Genomic DNA, 27,500 nt, shown 5'->3' with positions numbered 1-27,500 from the left:
TAAAGCTCCCTTGTACCACCTTAATTCCTTTCACATTAAGGGATTCACTGAGCAATGTGTGTTCCAACCTTGGCTACTTCAGAACACCTTTCATCTGTGTGTATACACACACACACAAACACACATATGTTATCGTATATAGACAATGTCTTTATTTGAGTATCTTTCCCTGTCTATCTCTTTCTCTCTCCTTTTCGTGCTCTATCTGTCCATCTATCTGACGATCTGGCTGTTTATGTGTCATTTGAAGTATGTATGTGTGTTATCTATGTACGTCTCACTCTCTACTTCTCTGTGCGTGTATGTATGTGTGTGTGTGTGTGTGATGAAGAGAGAGAGAGAGAGAGAGAGAGAGAACTTGAACGTATCGAATAAAGGCAACAAGTTTACTCGGCCGTTTTTCCTAGAGACTACTTTTATTTAATGTCCAACCACATGAAACGTTTCTGTTAGACAGCCGAGACTAAACAGTTAAGGTAATGGAGGGAAAACAGTGACGGGGAAGAGACTGGACGGGGTGACCGCCTGTCTATATCGTATAAATGGGTCTGTGTGTATGGGGGGGGGCGTATGGTAGATAGTGAGAGGTTATGAGTGGGTTGGAGGTGGAGAGAATGGATGTGGGGTGGTGAAGGAATAAGCAACTTGTATCGGGGTGTATACATATACATGCTTGTGAGCGTATCTATCCATATAAATAAATAGATAGATAGATGTATACACACATGTCTGTGTTGTAAATATTTGTATGTATACACATATGCATGTGTATCTATGTATCTATATATATATATATATATATATATATATATATATATATATATATGCGTGTATGTCTTGTATATAGCAATCCTATTTGTTCAGCACTCTTTCACACTGTTCGATATAAGTGTTGTGTGTGTATATATATATATATATATATATATATATATATATATATATATATAAATATATATATATATATATATATATATATAAGGGTATGGTAGATGAGTTCAGCAAAAATTTAGATTCAAGTGAATATGGTACTTAAGTTGAGGCACCAGAATTTAGTACGGTATTAAGCAACACAACACGCTCGACCAAGTTGTGGGAGTTTATAGTAATTAAATCAAATCAACTACTTAATTCGTATTTCTGCATCGAGGGGCGAGTATTAACCTTTGTGAGATTTGAACCAAGAACGTAAGGGGAGATAACTGAACTTGCCAGTCTGTCACGACTGTTTGTTCTGGCTCCCACCGATAATCGTTTGTTTGAAAGGCTCAAGGGGATATGTTTTAAGGGTGGGATTATCAAGTAGGGGTTTACATCGGTTGCGAGATTTGACTGTATTATGTATTCTATTGATGTCAGTAAGATGAAAGCCAACTTGGCATCAGCAGGATTTGAACTCAGAATGTAAAGGGACATAACTAAATTTTGCATGTTATTTCATGCAGGGCTCGACCGCATCTTCGAGCTATTGCCACCTTAATAATAATAATAATAATAATAATTTCTATTAAAGGCACAAGGCTTGAAATTTGTTGGAAGGGGACTAGTTGATTACACTGACCTCAGTGTTTCCCGGGTACTTAATTTATTGACCCTGAAAGAATAAAGGCAAAGTCGACCTCGGCGGAATTTGAACTCAGAATGTAGCACCGGACAAAATACCCCTTCGCATCTCGTCCAGCGTGCTAACGGTTCTGCCAGCCTGCCACTTCTATTGTCATCATTTAACGTCTGCCTTCCGTAATAAATAATAATAAAGAGAAATTAAGAAAATTAATTGAATAAAGTGTTGTTATTTGTGATATAATTGTTTATTTATAAATTAAAATTTCTTTTTTCTATTTTAGGGATGACTCCAGCTGTGATCCTGAGGTCTGAATGTCGAAAAAATCATTACAACAGAGTTTCTGGAAAGCTCTTCCAGACATTTTGAACAAAGAATGGTGAAAGTTGTTGTTGCTATTGCTGCCATCACCAACATCATCATCATCATCAGACAAGATGTACACATTTGGAGGAAGCTATCTACAGCTATATGACAGCCCTGGCAAGTGACAAAAACATTAAGTTTTGCTCCCTGGTCTGACATTGACAACAAGGAAAACACTTTTTTTTTTAACTGAAAAAACAAAACAAGAAAGAAATAACCAAAAAATCTTTTTAAAACCCCTAAAAAAATTTAGCCCTCTTCCCTAAGTCGGAAGTTTATCTGTGTCGTCTTTCTTCTCCAAGTGAAATCCAAAAGATTTGGGTGTTGAATTTAGTGTCTCAGCACATTCGCCATTCACCATGTATCCCGCACAGTTTATGTACGCCATGGGCAACCATCAGCCCAACATTTACAGCCAGCCCACGAGCTTCTACCCTAATGAACATTTCTCAAAATGCCACGAGAAGGGCCTTCTTCTGTCTGAGAAGTCTTTCGGTTCCGTTGGCAAGCAACACTCCCAGATGCCAGACTCGTACCGTAAGGATTTCTCCCCTGGCCTGAGCAGCCCAGACCACATGCACGACAGTAGTAGTCACATGACACAGTCAATGAGGCCACTGGTGGCCCCACCTGGAGGCAATACTGGAAACATGGGTAGCGGCAACGGCAACAATGACGGTGGTGCTGGCGGTGGTGGTGGTGCTGGTGGCGGAGGTGGAGGAGGAACTTGTGGTGGCGGCACTGGCAACAACAACAACAACAGCAACAACAGTAGCAACAACAACAACAACAACAACAACAAACAGTACTATTGTACGTTCTGCAAGAAGGGCTTCACACAGCAGATCAATTTGAAAACACACGAACTGACGCACACGGCTGAAAAACCGTTCTGCTGTGCAACATGTGGCAGAGCTTTCGCTCAGAAAGCAGCCCTGCGGAACCATGAAAGAACTCACTCAGGCGAAAAGCCTTTCAGTTGTACTATTTGTAAAAAAAGCTTCACTCAACTTGGTAATTTGAGCACACACTTAAGGACTCACTCGGGGGAAAGGCCATTTAAATGCACGATATGTGAGAAAGCTTTTACCCAGCATGCAAACCTCAACATTCATCTCAGAACACACACCGGGGAAAAACCTTACGAGTGCGAAACTTGTGGGAAACGGTTCTCCCAGAGGACGAACTTGGATAACCATAGGCGTATACACACTGGGGACATGTTCAAGTGCGCGTTTTGTGGGAAAGCGTTTAGCCTGCAGATTAACCTGAGGAGTCACGAACGCATTCATACTGGAGAGAAACCTTACAAGTGTTCGTTTTGTGGACGGGACTTTTCACAGCAGACTGCTCTCAAAAACCATGAACGGATTCACACGGGTGACAAACCGTACAGTTGTTCCGTGTGCGTGAAGGCGTTCAGTCAGCTGGGCAACCTTAACATCCACATGCGAACACACACAGGTGTCAAACCATATTCTTGCGACCTCTGTGGCAAGTGTTTCTCTCAAAGAACCAATTTAAACAACCACAGGCGGACACACACTGGCGACCTCTTCAAGTGTTCGATGTGTTCGAAAGCGTTCAGCTTGGAAATCGGTCTCCGCAACCACGAACGAGTGCACACGGGCGAGAAACCTTACTATTGCACCGTGTGCAACAAGACGTTTGCACAACGTGGCAACCTGAAAACTCATCTTAGGGTCCACACTGGCGAGAAACCGTACCAGTGTGACGTGTGTGGGAAAAGCTTCTCACAAAGGGCCAACCTGAATAACCATAAACGCACTCGCACTGGATGTGAACTCTTCACGAAAAACCCACCAACTTCTATGTCTCTGTCCTCACAGACATCCTCTTCGAATTCAGTGACCCCGTTGACCTTAGTTCCCGGCATGTCTGCCCAGGCCTCGGCAGCAGCAGCGGCGGCGGCGGCAGCAGCGGCCGCAGCTGCAAGGATCAAGGATTCCGGCCACATCAAAACGCCACCGTCTTCTACGCCGTCGTCGTTCAATGGTAACGACGGCTCCACTGCTGGTACCCCCTCGGACAGTGGTGCTGCTACGAACAACAACAACAACAACAACAGGAGCAGTTGCCATGGCAACAGTAAACAGGACCCGCTGCATCTGTCTACATCGGATTCCCAAAAGACGCCCCCCGGCCTAAAGAACAATGGGATGGACCCGAACCTGCTCAGTCCGGACGGTGTTGCAATGAACGGCACCGGGGGCGGCGGCGAGCCCCAGCCCCACACGTCGCCCCACCCGCACCTCAACCCGCCCCACCCCCACCACCCGAGCGCCGTCAGGTTGCAGACGCCGGCAGTGACCACTTCCTGGATGACATCTGCATACCTGCACGAGATGCCACAGAGCTGGGAGAACAACTACCTGTGGGCCAGAGGATTCCCCGTCACCCATATGTCCGGCAGCGGATGGCCCAACATGCCCAACACGTTCCCAGGCAGCATGAAGCACAAACAGAACTCTTGGCCCAGCATTCAAGACATGAGCACGTCATCAAAGAGCCACGCCATTGACCCAAACTCCACGAAATAGCAGGATAAGGGCCGTTGTCCCCTCGGTCACTTTATTAATCCCTTGTTACTCTTTCTCTCTCCCTCTCTTCATCTTTGTATAGCCTTTGTTGTTGTTGTTGTTGTTGTCATGTTTGTCACCATTGTTATACCCATCACCACCACCACCACTACTATCATCATCGCTATCATCATCATCGTCATCATTATTCATGGACCCCTTCATCCTGCTCATTACTAACACCTGGGGTTGCTGCAGGTGTCCCTCTTTCCTTTTTCCACTCTTATCCCACCTCACCCTCTTCACTGAAGTCCAGTGTGACCTCCCTGTTATGTGTCTTATGTGGTGGTCACTACATGGTAACAACCAGTTAGTTGTAGGTTGTAAGGAGGAAGGATCTAAGGGTTCGATGTAGGGTGGGGGAGCAGTTGCTAGGCTGACCCAGCTGCACTCGGTGAGGTCAGTCAGTTCTCTTTATTGTCATCATCATCATCATCATCCACATATCATCACTGCCACTACCTCCTTTAATGGCCAAGTCATCCCCACCCCCACCGCCACCACCATCACAATATCTTTGCCATTGTTGTTGTTGTGGTTATTGCCATCATCGTTATCATCCCCACCCCCACCATCAGCATCCTATCGTTATCCTTAGCTCAGTCATCATCATCTTGCCACCCTAATCATCCGTCTCCCCTACCCCATCTCGTTATTTTAATCAATCATTGAAGAAGCTTCTAAGTAGATATTTGATTTGCTAAATACAACAGCCAAATACTTTACCTCAACAAATCCCCTACCACCCTCTTCTACGACTTCATGATCTAAATTCTAAAATTTGAATTAACATGCCTGACAATTAGGACATGGCAACTCCCTAACTACAAACACATCTGACTGAAGTATCTCTACAATAGATGTTCATACAGACAGGAAACATCAGGAGTGGGAGTCATGTGGATTGTTCTTCCTAAATGTTTTGTTTACCTTGCTCTGTTGAAAACACACTGCCTCCACCTTTCTCTCAATTGAATTTGAAAATGATGACGGATTTAGTAAAATAATTTTGTCATTATTAAACTAGCAATTAGAACATTGATTAACACAAAATTTGGAAGGAAGGTTTTAATTTAGATCACTTAACCCATTACCTCCCATAATTCTATTAACTGGAATTTTTTTTTTTTAATTTTGATTTCTAGCATAAAATAGCCTTAGAAACACGCTGGAATGATCAAAATAACATTTTAAATAGAAATAAGCGAGATATTGGGTGAAAAATTAGCAAACCTCATTTGAATATCAGAGAAATATACCTAGTAGGTATAGCAAAAAGGTTAGATATGTGTAAATATTGACAGATAATTACGAAATTTGTAATTTTTAAGTGATCTCATATGAGATCACTGGTAGGTAATGGGTTAAACTGTTTTGTTGTTTCTTTTGAAGTTTGTAGTGTTTGTTTCAATTGATTTTGCAAATAACGAAGAATTTAGTGAAATAACTCGGTCAGTTATTAAGCTGGTGTTTGGAACAGAAATTAACATGAGATTTTGACGGATGGTTTTAACTTCATTTTAACCCTTTTGTTTCCTGATTTCTCTGTCAAATATGATGGCTTATTTATTCACATTGTTTTGAATTAATCATGTCTTGTAGCTTCAAGATTTCAAAGATATGATTGTTTATTTTTAGGATGACATTATAAGGTGTGAGGGGCTGGATCTCGCCAGTTTGAACATAAAGCAGAGGGAATATTTTGGCCAGGTACAGCCAGTCTGAATGCTAAAAGGTTAAATTAGGAAATTTTTATCTTAGAATTAGGGGTTGGTCCCAGGCTGTTTGGTATCAGAAAGGTTCATAAGGTTCACCCACCATTACTTTAGAACAACTCTAAGTGTCTTTTGCTTTTTTTTTTTCATCTGAGATCTTAGTCTAGAAGGTTTTTTTTTTTTTTGTAACAGCAAGGGAGAAATTAAGGGGCAGAGAAGGAAGAGGAGGAGGTGTGAAAATTAGTTGAGTCAAGAACCAGTATAGTTCTTCTGGTGATTGTTTATTGATCTGGATGGGACACAAAATTGAGTCTGTATTAGCTGCATTTGATCACAGAATGTGAGGCACTAAAGTTAGGCTGACAGAACAATATTTAGTCCAAAGCTAGGATGTCATTTGTGCCAAATAACCCAAAGTGTAGCAACATCATTATCAACATCAATATAAAATATACAAGCCAGCAAGGGTGCCTCTATGTGGTCACTTGACATGCTAGATACAGCAGTCGCATTGGATAATGTAGTCCAGGGTATACAATGCCTAAAATATATTCACAACTGGATCACATTTGGTCATAGGTTCCTGCTGAATTAGGGTCGACTTTAGGGGCTCAACAAATATTCTATTAAACAAAAAGTCACTTTATTTTTTAATTCATTCTTCACATCTCTGACCATGTGGCTTTGGGGCTTATACATGTGCATGGTGCATCACTCCTGACTCTCAACTCTAAAAACGGTACATTGTATTCTTTTGTTTAGTTCAATCGATGGCTCTGTGCCCCTAATCTCTTTAAATGTCCTGCCCTCATCTCCATCCCTGCTCCTGTCCATCTATAAAAGTTGGTTTAGATGAAGGAAAACTAGGTGGGAGAAAGGGCAGTGGTTTTTAGCAGTTGTTATGGAGATGGCAGCTGGTGGTGGTGGTGCTGAAGGTCACATATGCCCCTCCCATCACGCGCCCCTTCCATTACACATCTTCCTCCTTCTATCTCACGTCCCTCCTACCATCACATTCCCCTCCTCTCATCACATGCCCCTCCTCCCATACATGGCCTTCCTCCCATCATACATGCTCCTCCTCCCATCATACATGCCCCTCCTCCCATTTACAAATGCTCCTCCTCCATTACAAATGCTCCTCCTCCCATCACACACTGTCTGTTTCATCATAATTCACATATCTTTGTTCAGACTCTCCTCACTATAATAATAATAATAATAATAAAAAGAAGAATAACAATAATAATAATAATAATCGTGTCATTTCTGTACTGTCATTTCTTTTTATCTGTTTTTTTAAAAAATATCTTCCTTACCATGGTTCTCTTGTTACAAGCCACCACCACTACCACACATTCTCCCCACCCCACCCCTCATAACCTACCTATAAAACAACAACAAAACAAACATTATTATTATTATTATTATTATTGTTATTGCTATTTTAATTTTTTTTTTAATACCATTAATTATAATTCATGCTGGTCCCCCCTTTCCCCTCCTCTTCCGGCTCCTTACCCCATGGTGCACTGGGTTAAGGTGTAGGTTCATGATATCCCTACAAATCTTTCAGGAGTTTTGATCAACTTGTTGGTGGCAAGGGGCTGGGGTGGGGAGACAGCTTCTTTTGTTTATTCTGTATGTTTTTTGTTACTTTTTTTCAGTTTTTTTTTTTAGTTTTACATCCATTGTTAATTCTCTCTTCTTTCCACCCATTGTAAAACAGATGAACGCCACCACATCCCACCTTTAACAAACTCTCATATTTTTAATTTTTTAGCTTTTTTTAATGTTATTTTTTTTGTTTTATTTTGTTTTGTTTTTTTTTTCCTCCCCCCTCGCTCTTTCCCACCCTGCCTCTTCCTCCTCTCTGAAACTGTGAATTGTAATTTCAAGTATTTTGACTTTTTTTAATCATTTAACAAACAGAAGGAAAACAATTAATTAATTAATTAATTAATAACTAAAAAAAAGGGGAAAAAATATAATGAGCCTTTGTGTAAAATATATAAAAGAATAAAAACATAAAACATTGTATGTGTTGTTGTTGTTGTTGTTGTAGGAGTGCGGGACACCACTGCATGGGGAGTGTGGCACACCACCACATGTTATTTATTATACCTTTAACTTGTCTCAGTTATTAGACTGTGGCCATGCTGGGGCACTGCTTGAGGAATTTTGAGTCAATGAATGGACCCCAGGACTTGCTCTTAAAGTCTGTCAGTCTCCTTTGCCAAACTGATGGTGGGGGGGACAAACACACACACACACACACACACACACTTATATATATAGGTGCAGGCATGGTTGTGTGGTAAGAAGCTTGCTTGCCAACCACATGGTTTTGGGGTTCAGTCCCGCTGCATGGCACCTTGGGCAAGTGTCTTCCACTATAGCCTCGGGCCGACCAAAGCCTTGTGAGTAGATTTGGTAAACGGAAACTGAAAGAAGCCCAACATGTGTTTGTGTGTCTGTGTTTGTCCCCCCCACCCACCATCGCTTAACAACCAATGTTGGTGTGTTTACGTCCCTGTAACTTAGTGGTTCGGCAAAAGGATCGATAGAATAAGTACTAGACTTACAAAGAATAAGCCCCAGGGTCAATTTGTTCAACTAAAGGCGAGCATTAAACTAATACATCTGTTTGTTGTTTACACACCCGTCTTCGTCTTTTATTTTTTTGTAAATTCTCGAAAATCAGCTGAAATGTTGTGTTAACAAGAAACAAGATGAGGACAAATATCCATCAAATGTAAATAACGTAAATAATTCCTCATCTCTTAAATATAGAACTGTAATTACAGCTTGTCTGAGAAACGAGGCCGCTAAGGTGGGGTGGCTGTTGCAGCTAGTGTTGTTGGCCTTTCTCCATGGTAATGTCTTTGCAATCATGTCTGCAAGGCATGGCTAAGCATACCATTTGGCCTGGGTGGTACAAACTGTTACTCTCCTCCACCACCATCACTGTCGCCACCACCATCTTCTACTGCACAATTTCCCCTTTTGTTTTACAAAGATGAAACAACATGTCAAGACATATCAGAAAGACAAGATATCCTTTTGTGCTGGACTATAAGCCAACTGGCCAGAAGCTATTGTTTACAGACCAGCAAATGCAAGGAAAACACACACACACACACACACATTCATATACATGTGTGCACACACACACACACGTGTGCACCCCCCCACACACATGCACAATGGACTTCTTCTGGTTGAGTGAAGGTAATGAGTTTCATTGAAATTTACACACACACACGTGTGTATATATATATATATACAGTGGGCTTCTTTCAGTTTCCATCCACCACTTACAAGTCTTTGGTCAGCCTAGGGTTATAGTAGAAGACACTTGCTGAAGGTACCTCACCGTGGGACTGAACCAGAAACCACATGGTTGCAAAGTGGACTTCTCACTCATACACTCACAGCTACACTTATCCTGCTGTTTGTAATTTATTGCTTTGTCAACTATACTCATATTTATTGGGGTGAGGGTGTAGACACAGCACACCACACAGTTTAATATCATCTCCTGGGGTGGGGGAACCTGCAGGGAAGTTTGCCCGGATGCAAGCATTCTGACCAAGTTCCAGACTGAGGGTTGTTGCGACATCCCATGGCACCAATATGTTCTACACTCTTGTAGTTTGTGTTAACAAATGCTTATTCACACATGAATGTGCAACACATTCTTCAATATATTCTGTAGGGGTAACGACTTGGCAGAATCGTTAGCACACCCGATGAAATGTCTGTCGCTACGTTCTGAGTTCAAATTCCTACTGGCTACCCCAGTAGGTCAGGGAAGAAAAGGCTGTTTCTGTCCATAACATGTGTTGCTTAACTATTTTGAATTATTTAAACTGGCTCTCTGTCGATTACAACGACAAATGTTCCAGTTGATCCGATCAACGGAACAGCCTGCTTGTGAAATTAATGAGCAAGTGGCTGAGCACTCCACAGACACGTGTACCCTTAACGTAATTCTTGGGGAGATCCAGCATAACACAGGATGTGACATGACTGACCCTTTGAATTACAAGTACAATGCACTTTTGCCTGCTGAGTGGAATGGAGCAGCATGAGATGAAGTGTCTTGCTCAAGGACACAATGCACAACTGTAACAAATCACAGAGTAAGTGAGGCTGTTTTTTACTTGCCGAGTCTGGAGTCTGGAAGAAGGATTGTTGGTTCTGGTGAGATATTGATGTTGTTAATGTTTTGATTGAGCAATTGGACATCAACTGCCCAAAAGAGAAGATTCCAAAGAACCAGAAGAGGAAAGACCGGGTGTAGTGGTTAGTGCGAGACCAAAGGAGTTTGACATGCCGAGAGTGATAAGCCACTGAAGGACAGGTGGGGCTACCAGTGTGGTAAGGGTTCAAGAGAAGACTATTATAGTGGCTATAAAGAAGAGAAAGGAGGTGGCATGTCTGTGGGACAGCTGACAAGTGTCACTTATTGATTCAATACCCGATAGCTGAGTGACCCTTCTATGGATGTAGTCCAAAATTTCTGAGTGCATAATTAGAACAATATCCCAAATGTGACAGCTGGATTCCAGCTGTGGGGTCCGAAATATTTTGTAGCTCTTAAGAGAAGGGCCAGTCTTTGAGCTGGCATACGATCAAAGGTAGACTATCCGTGACCATCCCATCTTTCTAAGCATATCTACAACTACAATATCCAATTTGACCTTCACCTTTTTGCAAGGAAGTTGAGTCGTGGTTTGACAGAGAGATTTGGCAGCTATTAATAACAGGTTGACCAATATGAAAACGTTGACTCATATAATTGTTGTTGCCGCTTGGCCCCAGGTCGACTTTGATCAAGTAGACCAATAGTCAAAGGCGTGCCAACCATGGCTTGTCTTCTGCTCGGAAGTGTACTCGTTCAGAGCTGACCTGGAGTTAAATAGCGACAGTAGCAGCCGCAGCAGCTGCCTGGCTTCTATTTCTCAGGGTGAGAGAGAATTTTGCAAGGGAGGTAAATCAGGACAGACTGTAGGTCTTTTAATCTTCACATAACTGCTATGGGGGGAAATGGGTCGGACTTTTTTGAATAGAAGTCTTACTGTGAACGGGAAGGAAATGTGTTGTGTGTGTGTGTGTGTATGTATATATATATATATATATGTAGCCACTCCTATATATGTATGTATGTATATATATGTGTGTGTATGTACACACACACACACACACACACACTCATATATATATATATAAAAGAAGCCCATTGGATATTGGTGTATTTACATCCCCGTAACTTAGCAGTTCAGGAAAAGAGGCCGGTAGAATAAGTACCAGGCTTACAAAGAATAAGTCCTGGGGTTGATTTGCTGGACTAAAGGTGGTGCTCCAGCATGGTCGCAGCCAAATGACTGAAACAAGTAAAAGAATAAAAGAATATATATAAATATATACTTATACATACATACATATAGATTGAATATAGATTGAATGACATTCGTCATCATGATGATGAACATTTAACATTGGTTTTCCATGCTGGTATGGGTTGGATGGCTTGATAGGAACTGGAAAGGTCAGGGACCATACCAGGTCCCTTAGTGCGTTTTGAGTTGGTTTCTACAGCTAGATGCCCTTCCTAACACCAACCAGTCTATAGAGTATACTGGGTGGGTTTTTTTTTTGTGTATGTGTGCTTGTATGCACGTGTCATTAGATTGGGTTGCATCCCTTTATCACAAAAGCCAAGGCATTCAGTAAATTGTAAGACGATAAGTACCAGACTTAGACATGTAGTGGGATGGGATGGGGAAGAGAGTATGAAGTGCGACATGACTGATTAAAACCCTTGAAGGTTGTGCTCCAGCATGACCACTGTCCAATAACCAAAACCAGTAAAAGAATATAAATTTCTGCAGAGAAACAAAAATTGCTGCAAAACACAGTTGTCTTCTCTTTATGCATTTAATTCATAAAGAAGAGGGAAAATAGAATTGAACGTCACTAATGTAGTGGGTGGTACTGCCCCCAGGGGTGAGGGAGAATTTTATGTGGGTATTAGGGACAGAGGTGGAAGTGGTGGGGTGATAGGTGCAGCTTTTAATTGCTCTAATTTTCAATTTTTATTGTGCAACCAATTGATCTGGTGATATTCGTTGTCAAATCCTTGTTTTGAGATTCCATATGATATTGATGATGATCAATACAGTACAATATTGGTTGATATAATATGATGGGAATCAATAAAATTGATTTCAAAGTTTTGGTCCAAGGCCAACAATTTCAGGACAGAGGTTAACTCAATTACATTACTCCCCGGTCTTCAACTGGTGCTTGTTTTAGGATTTAGGAACCCCAAAAAGATGAAAGGCAAAAATCAATCTCAGTGGAATTTGAACTCAGAACATAAAGATGGACAGAATGCTTCCAAGCAATTTGTCTGGTTTGCTGATAATTCTGCCCGGCTCACCATTTTGATTAATATATCAACAGCAGTTTTTTTGTATTGTATTGGATTTTGATGATTCAGAGCAAGGTGGCATTGAAAGAGTGTTAGCAAAAGAACGAGAGCATATCATCATCATCATCATCATCATCATCTAAGGTCCATTTTGCATGCTGGCATGGATTGGATGGTTTGACAGGATCCAGCCAGCCACAGATCTGCATTGAACTCCCATGTCCGTTCTTGCATGGTTTCTATGGCCACACACCCTTCCTAACACCAGCCACTTCACAGTGTGTACCAAGTGCTTTTTTTACATGGCATCGGCATTAGTGGCGTTGCCAGTTGTCTTGTGGAACAAGACAAAAAGAAAAAGAAAAGGAAAGAGAAAAATCTCCTTGACTAAAAGGAGGAGAGGGAGTTAACATCTGTTTTCCATGCTGGCATGGGTTGGATGATTCGACAGGAACTGGCTAAGCAGAGGATTGCACCAAGCTCTACTGTCTGCTTTGGCATAGTTTCTATGGCTTGATGCCCTCCCTAATGCTACCCACTTTATATTGTGTACTGGGTGCTTTCTACGTGGAACCAGTACAGGTTTCACTCAGAATTGGCCCAGACCATGACTAACTTAACAGCACCACCTGGAAAGCCATTTAATGATGTTTCATATTAGTCATAGTTTGGGCACCATAGCCTTTTCAAATAAATAGTTATTTTTGACAGAAATATATCTAGCTATAACCCATTCGTTACTGTATTTATTTTGAGATGCTCAGTGTTTCTTCCAATTACTTTAAAAACAACAAAGAATTTAGTAAAATAACTTAGTAATCATTCAGCTAATGTTAGGAACATAAATTGTGACTAAGGTTTGGTGGAAGGTTTTAATTCAAAACTTATGAAAACAAGACATTTGTACTACAGAGACAGAACTGGTTTCAGCCAGGTTGGTATCAAAAGGGTTAAGAATTGTTTCTCTATTATATATTTTAGTAGTTTATTTGGATTTTGTTGGAGGAATTCATCCAAGAAGCATTTGAATGGCTTGAGATCTTTTTCTTCTCATATGTATCTTAGAAAGAATGATGTTAAAGAGAGCAGGGCCAAATGAAGTGAAATAGTTCTGTCTTAGTGTTGTGATGTGATGCAAGCTTGATTTTTGTACAGGATGGATGACACGGGGACCAAGTCTTGAGTGAATGTTCAAGTTGATGCCAACATCATTTGAGCCAAGTTGATGGAATATTTTCCAGTTAAACTCTTCTGGCTCGAAAAGAACGGCTACGTGTTCTCTTGACATGCTACAAATAACTACGAAATTTCCTTTAAATCACACCTTCAAAAATACATTGGATTATTTAGCTTCAGATACACGATGTCTTTAAAAAAATGACAGGGGTTGGTCGAGGGCGGAACGTTTTTGGTCGTAATGCCTATTCGACTGAAGTTAACCTGGAAGTAAACAGCTTCAACAAGAAAAAGGAGTGACATGTTAGATATTGTCGTCGCTTAGATATTGTCTAATATTTCAGACAAATAAACGGAGCGTCTCGTGGTTGGAAAGGGTCGGAATCATAAATCTTAGATCCTGTTAAATTTTTTCCAACCATTTGGAATCCTTTTTTTTTTTATGTAATTTTGATGAAAATCGCATTCATATTTTTCCTTATAGAAATTCGCAATAAAGAAGTTGCAAGCATTTAAAGTTACGTAAAAAAATTTTTTTTTACAAGAGCGGTCAAAAGAAAGATCTTAAATCTGTTCAATCAAAGCCAATCTGGGTCCGAAGAATCGGCAAGAGAACATCATCGATGCACTTTCGATGCGAAATCGAAAAGGTCCGGCCAGGGAGTAAACGGTATTATTTGTGGAAGGAAATATGAGAGTGAGCGCCGGTGTGTGTGTGTCTGTGTCTTCTTCTACTGCTGTATATGTCTGTCTTCTCTGTTCAGCTTTGCCGGAGAGAAAAAAAAAGGGCCGTCAGAAATAAAGGTAAGGTTTTTATTGATAATTAATAAATATAGAAGAATCACTAAAGTTTAGGGTTCACCTATAAATGTTGTGTAATTTATTGCCCCTTTTTAGCCAGGCTTAATTGTTTCTCCCTTCTTAAAAAACATACAAAAAACAATTATGTCTCGTTTCGTTGAAAAGATTCTTTCTTATATTAATGTATATGTCTCTGTTTCTATGTATACGTAAGGTCTTCATATATACATACATATATAAATATATATATATATACACACACACATATACTCATATACATATGTGGATATGTATATATATATATATGTGTGTGTGTATATATATGTGTGTGTGTGTATATATATGTATGTGTGTATATATATGTGTGTGTGTGTGTATATATGTGTGTGTGTGTGTATATATGTACGTGTAACTGTTTCTTTCTATTGATTTCCCTCCATCACAGAAGAGTTCTGGATAATGGAAGGTGGTGGTGTGTGTGATGATTATGGTGGTGGTGTCTAGTTCCTACCTTAATCAACTCTGATCGAGCAGACCTATGATCAAAGCCTTTCCAGCTGTGACCATCCCATCTTTTTATGTCAAGAATTACACTGTCTAATATATCTTTTGTTTATGACGGTAGGGTTTTCTTTTTTTTTTTATTTAAGCTTGTTTGGCTGCTATTTCTAACAATTCGAGCGACCACGTCGTGGTTGTGTCATTGTTGAAGATGGCGGCGGTGGTGTTGATGGTGTTATTGTCGAGGCTGGAAGTTCCTTCTTGGCCATGTTCGTTGTGATCCGGTTTCGATTCATGCTGTTTCACTTCACCCTTTCTGCTAAAATGCCTGGAGAAAGGCTTGAAGGCCACAAAACCTCATTTAACCATCATCTTTCTCTAGAAATATGTGAATTACTTTTGCTTCGGCGTACAGTGAGTGGTAAAGCAAGTAATTTCTCCTCTCTGAATCATGTCTGCAATCCTCAGATCATCCCTGGTCGGGCAAATCTATTATCAAAGGCGCTCCACCAATGAACATCTCGTCTTTTTGTATATCGTTTGCTGCATTTACCCACGACCGTAGAGTGTGCATTGAGGAAATTTGGCTGTTGTTTCTAGCAGGTTCCCTTGTTAATTCTTTGATTACTAAGTTCAAGCTATTACACTTCCTATGGCAATTGCTAGCGTACCTGGATTAAAAGCATCGACGCGTCCTGTGTCGTGCCGAACATTAATATTGCATTGTATTTGGATAAATGCATGAAAGTCCCAACATCTCGCTGAGTCCAGTCCGCGATCCAATTGGAATAGGTTATACCTGGTAGATGCATGAAGACCACTGCTTCCTATTCATACGGGCTTCTACAATACATAAAAGATACCTTCTCTACCGTTGCTTCCATCATCTCTACAGCCAACATTATAGTTTGGAATGAATGTCACCGACTCTTCCTTACCTATTTTCATGTAAGGAACAGGAGCCTCTATATTGTCGATCGACCTGCGAGAAATAGCGGTCAAATCTCCCTCCAAACCACCCCTACCGACTTAACAAACATTTTTTTAATGACACCTTGGATAATTTTCTTCGAGGTACACAGTGCTTAAAAAAGATGAGATAGTCACGTCTGGAATGTCTTTGAGCATAAGGGCTGTCTACACGATCAGGGCTAGCCTAGGACTAAAAGAAGAAAAAAAATCTAGGACACAAATGTCTCTATCTCCCCCCAAAAGAAACTTTTTTTAGTCTTCAAATAAAAGCAAAGAAGAAGGAATACTCGTTCAGTTGTTCATCGTGAATGAATCCAGCGGTGTTGATTTTTTTCAATGTCTGCCTGACATTAACGGTTTATAAAATCACGATTGTTGTAGACGAAAGACAAAGTTGGGGTTTGGGCGGCAGACAAGACTCACTAAATATACTTGTGTATGCGTGTATATACATATACATACATATATATAATGTATTTGTGTCGTGATGAGAAGTTTTCCGCAGGTTCCTTCATAAACGAGACATATTTTATTTATGATATTCAGTCTAAATATTTTTACAATGTTAGTGATTAAGGTTTTAAAAATATATATTTAGTTAAGGTTTATAAATATTTATATATAATTAACCGTATAATTTATTTAGCTAGTGTTAGCCAGATGTACGTCTATACACACACACACATACACATATATATATATTATATATATATATACACACACACACACCATTGTGTATATATATGTATGGTATAATTTGTATTTATATGTGTGTGTGTGTAATATATATATATATATATATATATATATATATATATTTCGCACACACACTATTGTTGTCATATCTTCCTCGGTCGTAGTTTCGTAAAAATCGCTTAAAACAAACTATATTTTTTTTAAATTTTACTTTTATCTAAATTTATTTTTAAAAATCCTACAATGTCTCCTATTATATTGCTTTGTCTGATCTTGTAAATATTCTAAAAGTTTTCCCATCCTCTCACTTTTTTCTCCTCCGCCTACTTTTGACCGTTAGATATATATTTATTTCCGTTAGAAATACTTTTGTCTCAAACTGGATGTCATCGTTTCCCCAGTCCTTTCGTCGTCCCAATGTTTTTTTCTCCTCTGTCTTTTGGGGCTTTGTTTGCAAGATGTTACCACCTGGAAACAACATGATCACACTTGTTTTGCCCTACGCCAACTCCGATCCACCAAACCTACGACCAAAAGCGCTCCCGCCTTGACCGTCTCGTTTTATCTCCCAGAAATTGTGCATTATCCAAATGGTCCCTCATTTCTCATTTTTTAAAGGTCGTTGGATCTTATTTTCGGGAGATTTAGTTTTTATTTTTCTAGTATATCTCGCAACAATGTCGATGCCGTGTTGTTGGTGACGCTTCTGCGGAACAAAGTCATTTTCTTTGAGTGATTGATTAAAGACAAACCTTTAAAAAAAAAACAGAAAAGAGGGACCATATGGATAATACACAATCTCTGGGAGATTAAACGGGACGGTCAAGGCGGGGAGCGATTTTGGTCATAGGTTTGGTGGATCGGAGTTGGACGTAGGGCTAAGCAAGTGTGATCATGTTTCCAGATGGTCACATCTCGCAAACAAAAGCCCCAAAAGAGGTTACTCTCTCTCTCTCAGGTTAAAGACGAAGAACAATCTTTGATTAGTTTGTGGTCTGGTTGTGGCTGTTAGTGTGTGTTCATTACTATCTAATTAACCTTTTTAACTGGAGTTGTTGGTGGGAAAGTAAATAAAAACTATACCAACATAGGAAAACAAAATGAAATGATGATGTATACACTGTTCATCTCTCTCATATACACACACAATCCTTTTGTATATATATTTTAATCATATTACTATGTGCACCTACTGGTCACTTCCCTGTGTGTGTATCTGATTTTATATATATATATATATATATATATATCAGTTTATTTCCTTGTGTTCCTTTCTGCTGAAGAGCTTAGGCTCGAAATGTAAAAGATTTTCTCACCTTCCCAAGTGTTAAACTAATACACCTGTTGTTTATACACCTGTCTTCGTCTTTTGTTTCTCTGTAAATTTCAACTATATATATATATGTGTGTGTGTGTATAGTATTGATTAGTGATTTCAGAGGTGTGTAGTTCAAAAGGTTGCTTCCCAACTATATGGTGTTGGGCTCATGGTGCTTTGAGGAGGGTGTTGTGAAAGCATGATGGCCAGAACAACTCTAGGGTAGGAAAAATTCTAGGGAGCTATTACGTCTATGGACAACAAAGGGTTTGTTTCTTAAGGCAAAGGGTAGAAAATATGTTGTTCATATACAAGGTGTGGTGGATGATGTGTGGTAGTGAGCAGGGGTGGACTGAGAGTATTAAGGGCCCTCGGGCATAACTGTTTACCAGGCCCCTTTGAATGTGTGTTTTAGTAGAGTGCAGCTTCATGCCCTTGGGCACTACCCAACTGACCAATGGCTCAGTCTGCCCTTGGTAGAGAGACATGGGCAATGCATGCAGAGGATGTGCAGAAGCTGGAGAGAAATGAAGCAAGCATGTTCTGTTGGATGTGTAATGTTAATATGTGTGAGTAGTGTGATCCAGATGAGCTGAGACTGTGTTGTTACAGACATGTATTGCATAGGAATCATAACAGAAGTATCAGAAGAGGAAGACCAAGGATGACATAGGCAGAAATAGTGGGAACTAGCTTCAGGATACTGGATCGTCTCACAAAGAGGATGACAAGAAAAACACCTTTTTGAGCGTGGCCGTTGTCAGTACTGCCTGACTGGCCCTCATGCCGGTGGCACATAGAAGCACCCACTACACTCTCTGAGTGGTTGGCGTTAGGAAGGGCATCCAGCTGTAGAAACTCTGCCAGATCAGATTGGAGCCTGGTGCAGCTTTCTGGTTTGCCAGTCCTCATTCAAACCGTCCAACCCATGCTAGCATGGAAAGCGGACGTTAAACGACGACAATGATGATGTATAATCTAAAAACTAGTACACTAATGTAATCGAGGTTCTGACTAACCACATCGGATGATAGGGAACGCATAAAATTGCTGAAGGTAAACAATTACACAGTAGGTGGATAGATGCATGCTAATCATCGTTATATGTATAGAAACCATTCATTTCATTGTACAGACACAGTAATCAGATCCTTGTTTATACAGCAATTTTATCAGTAGCATTGTTTCTGAATCCCCAATATAGTTTGCCTATAGATGTCTCCCTATATTTTGTCCCTAAGTGTTTCCCCTCCCCACCACCATCGCAATTGACCAATGACAATGTCTTCTTCTCTTCCAGGTTGCCTATAACCGAACCAAGTGAACCAACCCACTCCTCTACCCTTGTGGGGACGAAGCAAACACACAGACACAGAGAAGACTTGTTACTACTACCAGCCACCAATAATAGCCCTCTGTAACCCCACCATTATTCTCTGCTAGACAACAACGCCAACATGGAAAGGGGCAGTGGAATGTCGATATACGGGGACATGTATAGCAAGCAGTTTGCTCAGAGAAGCGGCAGTTCACAGACACAAAGGATCAGCCACAGTAGCAGCCTCCCAGGGGGCAAGCAGATTTCGATGGGCCACCACACTTTGGATGCCCAGAGAATACAACACATCAGCCAGAATGTCTTCCCTACCGACGTTTATGGAAACCCATTCACACAAAACTGCTACTTTCCTTTAACGCCCGAAAGAATGCAGCTTATGACGGCTCCTGGAAGTTGTTTCGGTGGGACCAGCGGCAGTGAGGGCTCGGGTAACTGCAACCAGGGCAGCAACCTCAGCGCCGATAGTGGTTACCACCAGAAGGATACTGCACCGGTGTCCATAGCAGTTGCACCATTACAAAAGAACACGATGGTGTCCTCGATGACATCGGGAAACGACTGCAGTTGCAGTAACTGTAGTTGTTGTAGTAGCGACAATGTTGTGAACAGCAACACCAACAACAACAGCAGTATGGCCAATGATAGCAGTGGCGGAGATAATGTGAAAAGCTCCTACTCTCAAGCCACTGTGTCGTCCACTTCTACTTCCAACAGCTGCGGAGATTCTGGCCAGAAAAAATTCATCCAGGCATCAAAGTCTCCCGCAACTGTACAGCCTTCCTATGCTGCATCGAACCAGTCGTTTCAACGACAAGAGCGAGCAAGGGAGAAGCAGTTGTTCTGTGATTTTTGTGGGAAACATTTCACGCAGGAATATTTGATGCACAACCACCGACGCACCCACACGGGGGAACGTCCGTTTGGTTGTGACATCTGCGGCAAACAGTTCGGACGTAGGGATACACTTCAGAGGCACAAGCGTAATCACGAGCGACCCCAGCAGAATAATGTTGTGACCTCCCCTGACATAAACGACAGTAGAGGCAACATGGACGGATGCATGAGGGAACAATACCACCCGAAACAGACTCAGCCCACCCCAATGGTGACAAACGTTGCCAGGAGAAACAATAGCATGAGTAATGTCCAGACTTACAACAACCAACAAATGTCAGAGCCAGGCACGGTTGTTATCATGCCGTTTTCACATGAAAACAGCGGCAGTGCTGAAGATAAAATGAGGTCCCGAATCAAAGGCGAGGCAATGCCGGCACATTCTGGCCTGGTGCCACAGATGCCTAACCCCCATGGCGACAGATCCTCAAAGATGTATCAATGTGACATCTGTTTCAAGCCGTTTGCTCAACGCCACTACTTACGCATCCACAAGAGGTCCCACACTGGAGAGAAGCCTTACCAGTGTGACTTCTGCATTCAGAAGTTTGCCCGACGCGACACCCTCTTGATCCACCGTCGCACCCAACACACAGGGGAACGACCGCACCACTGCGAGCTGTGCGGGGAAGCATTTTATCACCGTTCACAGCTGAAGATGCATCGCAGAGCAAAGCATGTCCTCAAGGCCAGCAACAGCAACAGCAGCAACAACAGCAGCAACACCAGCAACACCAGCACCCACAACAACAACAACAGCAACAACAACAACATGGCTCAGTATAACATGAATAAAGATCACAACAATATGAACCTAAGCAATGAAAACACAGGGATGTTTGTGTACAAAAAACGTTACCAGTGCGACTACTGTTTCAAGCAGTTCGCTCAACGCTATTACCTGCAAATCCATCGACGGATTCACACTGGCGAAAAGTTGTTGCACTGCGATGTCTGCTACAAGAAGTTCACCCAGAAACATTATCTCCAGATCCACAAGAGGACCCACACTGGAGAGAAGCCTTTCCAGTGTGACTTTTGCATTCAGAAATTTGCCCGTAAAACCACTCTTCAAATACATCGCAGAACCCACACAGGAGAACGGCCCTACCAATGTGACGTGTGTCTCAAACAGTTTGCACAACGTGATAAGCTGACAGTTCACCGACGCACACACAACCCAAAGCGCCGGTACCAGTGTGACATCTGCTTCAAGCAGTTTGCACAACGCCATTACTTACAGTTGCACCAGCGATCCCACACTGGAGAGAAACCATTCCAGTGTGACATCTGCTTCAAGCAGTTCTCTCGTAAGAATTCTCTGCAGATGCACACTCGGTCGCACACTGGCGAGAAACCATTCCACTGTGACATCTGCTTCAAACAGTTTGCCCAGCGCCAGTACCTTCAGCTGCACAAGCGCACACACACCGGCGAGAAAGCCTACCAGTGTGACATCTGTGCCAAACACTTTGCCCGGCGCGACACACTGCAGCGCCACAAGCGCATCCATCTGAAGAATTCCATGAATCCGTCCAAGAACAACATGGAGGAACTGTCACCTATGAACAACTATTTATGGCAGCTGTAAACTGAAGTGGCAGACAAGAGAGAAAGAGAGAGAGTGGGACCATAGCTCTGGCCTTGGATATTCCACCTGGGAAAACAATGTATGTGGCCTTTGTGGTTGTGTAGTAGTATGAGAGTCTGTCTATATGTAGACATTCACATATACACACACATATTTATATACACCCATGAGCTTTTGCATAAACATCTCAGATATTTTGTATATACATCACACACATATATGAATATATATGTACAGATATATATATATACAAATATCTGTGTATGTGCCAACCCTATATACACATGTATATCCACATGTACACTGCCACATACAAAGCCACCTGTTCACATGTATCCATGTGGTTTTTGAAATCTTCCCACTGCAACTTTTAACACTAAAACAAACAACAAAAAAAACACAGCTGTAAGCTTTTTTTTTTTTATATATTCCTTACCAAACACTTTACAGCATGGGTTGGATGGGTCTAGAAATTCTCACTGTTTACATGGAAATCTCAGAACAGCTGTGTATACCCTGGATTCCCTGATCCCTCTTACATCATCTATCAATGAAACACTGGAAACTGCAAAATTTCTTCTTTTCTTGGCTTATATAAAAATAACCCAACAAAACAAAGCAAAAAAAAAACCCATTTCTTTTAAGGAAACTATGCAACAACTTAATTTGACTGGCCAAAACAACATCAACAACATGAACATCATCATCTCTGAGTGCATCAGACACCTATCATGGCAATTTTTTTGATATATTCGTACCAATTCTCCAAATTTTTTTACACATAATTTATTTTTTATCTTCTTTGCTTTTATTAGAAGACAGCGGAGTGGTGGGGAGAGGGGTTGTGGGGTGTAGAACCAGTGGTAGGGTGTATAATTGGTCAAAAGTGTAGAATCAACTCAGTGGTGGTGTATATAATGGGTGGAATGTGAAGTTTAGAAGTGGTATGGTGAGGAGAATATGCCTGTCCTAGCTCCCTCTACATTCTGAGTTTAACCTTATAGCTTTCAAACTGACCATATCCAGCCCAATTATTCTACTTGTATTATGTTCAAATTTGCCAAATTTGGCCCCTCACACCAATTCTAATCACATGACCAAAATCTCAAAGCTACAAGATAATGCATAATTAATTCAAAATAACGAATAAACAAACATTACATTCAGCAGGATAATTTGAATGCTAAAGGGTCAAATCTCACCAGGTTGACCTTGTGGTTTGGTAGAATAGATACCAATGAAATACTGGGGTCAGTCCCATTGAGGGTGTCCCCCTCTCCTGACATGTTTTGATGCAAGAGGCCAATGTCCAGCGTCCACAGATGATATACGAGCAGAAAGGTAGCAGCAGTGCGGGTTGTAGCATTACTGACCACTTTGGTCCTTATCTGATGGTCAGCTGGTCTTTAGCCACAAGGTCATGTAGGGTCAACATGTGGAGAAAATCAGAGATTTTACTAATACATGTAGAAGTTACAGGGAGAGGACACAGATTGATTGTGGGGCAGGAAGGGCATACCAAGCCGATCTGTTGTACTATATAGGGGTTTGTTTTCTTAGGGGTCAGCAATGCTTGAATTTTATTGCTATGGAATAGAGGGCCAGTGGTCTAATCTAGCTTGGACTTTGTTCATAGAGAATGTCAGAGGTTAGCAGGAAATCATTTTGTTAGTTTAGTGAAATGGATTTCACCATGGGACGATTTATGAACATCTTAACTGCATGGCCATATACCTGCAACTCAGTTTTCAAATGACATAAGCATAAAGCTTATATGTTGTAGACAGGGCAGTGATTTATTTTAGTTTTTGGAAGTGTGTATAGTGAGTGGTAGCTGTATGCATACTCCTATACAGGTGTAGGCTGCAGCTAATGGCATCTCATGGCAGTCACATTTGAAGCTTTATATCAAAAGCAAAAGTCTCTTTTCCCCCACAGTCCCAACATGAAATAATGTGGTTCCCCGTTGATGTATTTCTTTACATAGCAGTGTGTAATGTGTTTAGAAGAACTTTTAGGAAGAACAGCTTCGATGGGTGAGTTGCCAAAAAGAGACCAGTAGACTAAAATAGATGTGGTTTGAATTGAAAGATGCTTTCTGCTGCTAGCTTGTATTGCATCTATTCTCTTTGATCCTTCAATGATGCAGATACACTGTACGCTTTGGGATATTTGTATGAACGGAATAAAATAATGGAGGAATCAGCACCTACCACAACGTCAACATTTATAAAGCAACCATTCTTCCGTTGGTTTGACTGAGGGATTTTGAGTGACCAGATTGATCAGAGATTTTGCTTTTAGACATGTCAAATAGTCATTTGATTAAAGTGGAAAGTGACACACACCGAAATTAGAAATTGGATTGATGTTCCCAAAACAACAAGCTTAGCTTTAGCCTTAGGTCCTCCTCTGCTGTTCAATGCATTGGACAGCAAACCTCCCTTGTGGGTGGGGTGCAAGTGAAATACTAAATTGGGGTCCCACAGAATTATATTAAGGGTCAATGAGAAAATTTTGCTTTAGATGTATTTATTGCAAGAAACGGGTTTCTTTCTCAAACATTTTATATAGTTCGACCTGTGCAAAGCGAATATGTGAATTTTGAAAGAAGTATCTATAAAATGAGTTTTTAAACATCGAATGGCTATAGGGATCCATCAGAATAGAACAGGAATCAAAGGGGTCCATAGATAAAAAAAAAATGGTTGAGAACCCCTGCTCCCCTGGGTTCAATCGGTTGCTATTCTTGCCCATTTCATGTAATGTCGACTGTCTTCAGGTCAGCTAATAAGTTAATCTTTTCTACTTGCCATCTGGTGGAACCCCCAAGTTGTGGCTGTTTTTTCAGTGCCATTCCCGGCTAGAGAGAGAGAACGTGACCAACCAGGCAGAATCAGAGTTTTAAGTCTTATATATGTGTGTGTGTGGAGAAAGAGAGAGGCAAGACCAGAGAATTGGTTCTGAAATGATTTACCAAATGTCATAAAAGTGAGCAAATAATTTCAGAGTCCTTCAGTTTTATTTTGTTTTTCTCTTCTTCTGTGATGGAGTTGTAAACACTGGCTGCATGTCATGCACCTTGACTCTCGCATGTCCTTTAAGTTTATCTCTAGATTTTCTATAGAATTCATATATACATACATGCCATCTCAATGTTTATATATGTGTGTGTATATGCATGTATGTCTATATATATATAGTATGTGTGTGTGTGTATATATATAAATATTATCGATCACACATACAGTGTTTGTATTTGCTGAATTTACTGCAAGATAGCATCTGGAAAAGCTCCCTACACAGCACTGAGTGTTAAAAAACACCTGAATTAATATACACACATTATCATTCCCAAGCTGTTTCCGTTGCTAGGATACCTGAAGATTTTTTTTTAACCAATCTCCATCCTCCAACACTCAGTGTTGGATTCCCTGAGCCCTGACCTATAGAATTCCATATTGATATAACTTCCTCTGATTGGATTCAGTAATTCTTATTCATCCTAGTGGCATCCAGCTCCTCCCAAAATATGGAAGTTGTGGCTTTCATACAGTTCCTCTACCTTTAATGGGTTTTCTTATTCTAATCCTTCTGGCCGCACACACGTCTTCCTTACTGGCCAGGCCCACTGATGGACCAATGGATTTACTGGCCCCCTTCAACAGCAGCTGGAAATGCTTACAAATAACAGCTTACCGTTTCCAACAGCCTCTAATGGAATATAAATATATGTTGTTATTATTATTATTAAGGCAGAATTGTCAGCATGCCGGGTGGTGAGATGCTTTGTGGTATTTCATTTTCTTCACATCCTGAGTTCAAATTGCGCCAAGGTCGACTTTGCCTTTCATCCTTTCAGGGTTGATAAATTAAGTACCAGTTGCGTACTGGGGTTAATCTAATCAACTGGACCCCTCCCCAAAAATCTCAGGCCTTGTGCCTAGAGTAGGAAAACAAAAATTATTATTATTATTATTATTATTATTATTATTATTATTATTATAAAGGCAACGAGCTGGCAGAATCATTAGCATGCTTGTCAGTATTTCATCCATCTCGTTCCGAGTTCAAATTTCACCATGGTCAACTTTGCCTTTCATCCTTTCAGGCTTAAGTACCAGTTGCGTACTGGAGTCAATGTAATCAACTAGACCCCTCCCCCAAAATTTCAGGCCTTGTACCTTTAGTAGAAAGGATTATTATTATTATAAAAATCACAAGCCTTGTGAAATACAACTACCTGGGGTTTCCTGACTGAAATATTAATTTTGCCATTTACCAGAAACCTAAGCTCCAGTGACTGTGTAAATACCCAGAGCGAGATCTTTTTCTTTATAGTATGCTGTTTAAAAGATACATCTTGGTAGAAACTAAAGATAAACCACCAGACACATCATAGGCCGTTCCAGTATTGGTTTATGTAATTTTGATATTCATAAGACACTGGTTATATTTACTGTGAAGTTAATTATCTCCCCTGTTTTTCTTGTCTTTTTTTAAATGTTCTTGCTTATTCAAATGTCAGTTGCATCGAACACACTTACCAAACCATCTTGTTTTTACCAGCTTGATAAATGGTGAAATGAATTAATATTTCAGCATATATATATATACATACACATGCATCATTATTTAAAACAGCTTGATTCAGTTCCAAGTGACTTAAAGTTTTACAGGCTTCTGATAGAAACTCACTTCAATCAGGATTATTTTACCAAATCTATATGTATAAAACATATGCAGGTATTCTGTGTGTGTGTGAGTGTGTATATGTAAAACAAACTATATTTCTTCCAAGAATATCAAGGATTAAGTGGAAATCAAGGGAGAGAAATTCTGTTTGCTTATCTGTTTTTTTTAATTTAATTTTTTTATAACTTTCCATGGCGCTCTCTGCCCCCCCCCCTCACTCCTTTTTCTTCAGGCTCTTGCAACTTGATAACAATGTCTGAGAGATGTGAGACGACATGGAGGTTGCGTGGGACAGCGAGCAAGGGCGGAGGCTTGGAGGGAGACAAAACGAATGAAAGACAGGTCAGGTCAAGTGGGGGTGGGGGGGTGGAGAAGAGCTGTGCGAGGAAGTCTGATAGTTTTGATGGTAAAAGTTGGGGATAGGGGAATAAAAAATAAAAAAACACGGAGTATGAAATTCAGTTTAGAGTGAATCATTATTTGACATACTAAACAACATGATGGCCAATTAATTAATATATATATAAATGAAATATTGTACATATATTTTGATCAACTTTTAATCTTCTCATCAGAATATAATAATCGTTTGTATAAATCTTATTTCACTTCCTAACGCTTTATTTCTTTCACAATGGACAGCTTTTTTTTACTTTCTTTTATTTCTCTTTTTTATCTTTTTTTTTTTTTTTTTTTTACAATGAAGTATATTAAATATTTTCTTTCCATCCCATATATATACTTATTATTATTATTATTATTCTCATTATTATTATTATCATTGTTGTGCCGGCAATATTTCTGGGCAACAGACTCAAAACACCCACCCAAACCAA

At 40.5% G+C, this 27,500-nt stretch overlaps 2 protein-coding genes across 4 annotated transcripts in view; both read left to right on the top strand.

Moving 5' to 3' along the window:
- LOC106870053 (uncharacterized) overlaps positions 1 to 8,280 on the top strand; it is a 20,893-nt gene extending 12,613 nt beyond the window's left edge. The window contains exon 2 of the mRNA XM_089363189.1: positions 1,845 to 8,280. Within this exon, the coding sequence (XP_089219315.1) occupies positions 2,287 to 4,488 (2,202 nt within the window). The 5' untranslated portion in view covers positions 1,845 to 2,286 and the 3' untranslated portion in view covers positions 4,489 to 8,280. The remainder of the gene's footprint in view (positions 1 to 1,844) is intronic.
- Positions 8,281 to 14,572: 6,292 nt separating this feature from the next.
- The window catches only part of LOC106870078 (uncharacterized), a 12,992-nt gene continuing 64 nt past the window's right edge, over positions 14,573 to 27,500 (top strand). The window contains exons 1-2 of one of the 3 annotated variants that reach the window (XM_014916051.3): positions 14,573 to 14,661; positions 19,446 to 27,500. The exon at positions 19,446 to 27,500 is cut by the window's right edge and continues 64 nt beyond it. In XM_014916051.3, the coding sequence (XP_014771537.1) occupies positions 19,603 to 21,969 (2,367 nt within the window). In that variant the 5' untranslated portion in view covers positions 14,573 to 14,661; positions 19,446 to 19,602 and the 3' untranslated portion in view covers positions 21,970 to 27,500. Of the gene's footprint in view, positions 14,662 to 15,098; positions 15,280 to 15,355; positions 16,108 to 19,445 lie in introns of those variants that run through there. The other 2 variants (XM_014916052.3, XM_089363183.1) reach the window with 2 other exon arrangements.

The sequence above is a fragment of the Octopus bimaculoides genome, chromosome 14 (genome assembly GCF_046866305.1).
Source record: "Octopus bimaculoides isolate indiv1 chromosome 14, ASM4686630v1, whole genome shotgun sequence".
NCBI classification, from domain to species: domain Eukaryota; kingdom Metazoa; phylum Mollusca; class Cephalopoda; order Octopoda; family Octopodidae; genus Octopus; species Octopus bimaculoides.
Note: the sequence above shows the minus strand (reverse complement) of the source record. Positions and strands in the feature narration are given on the sequence as shown.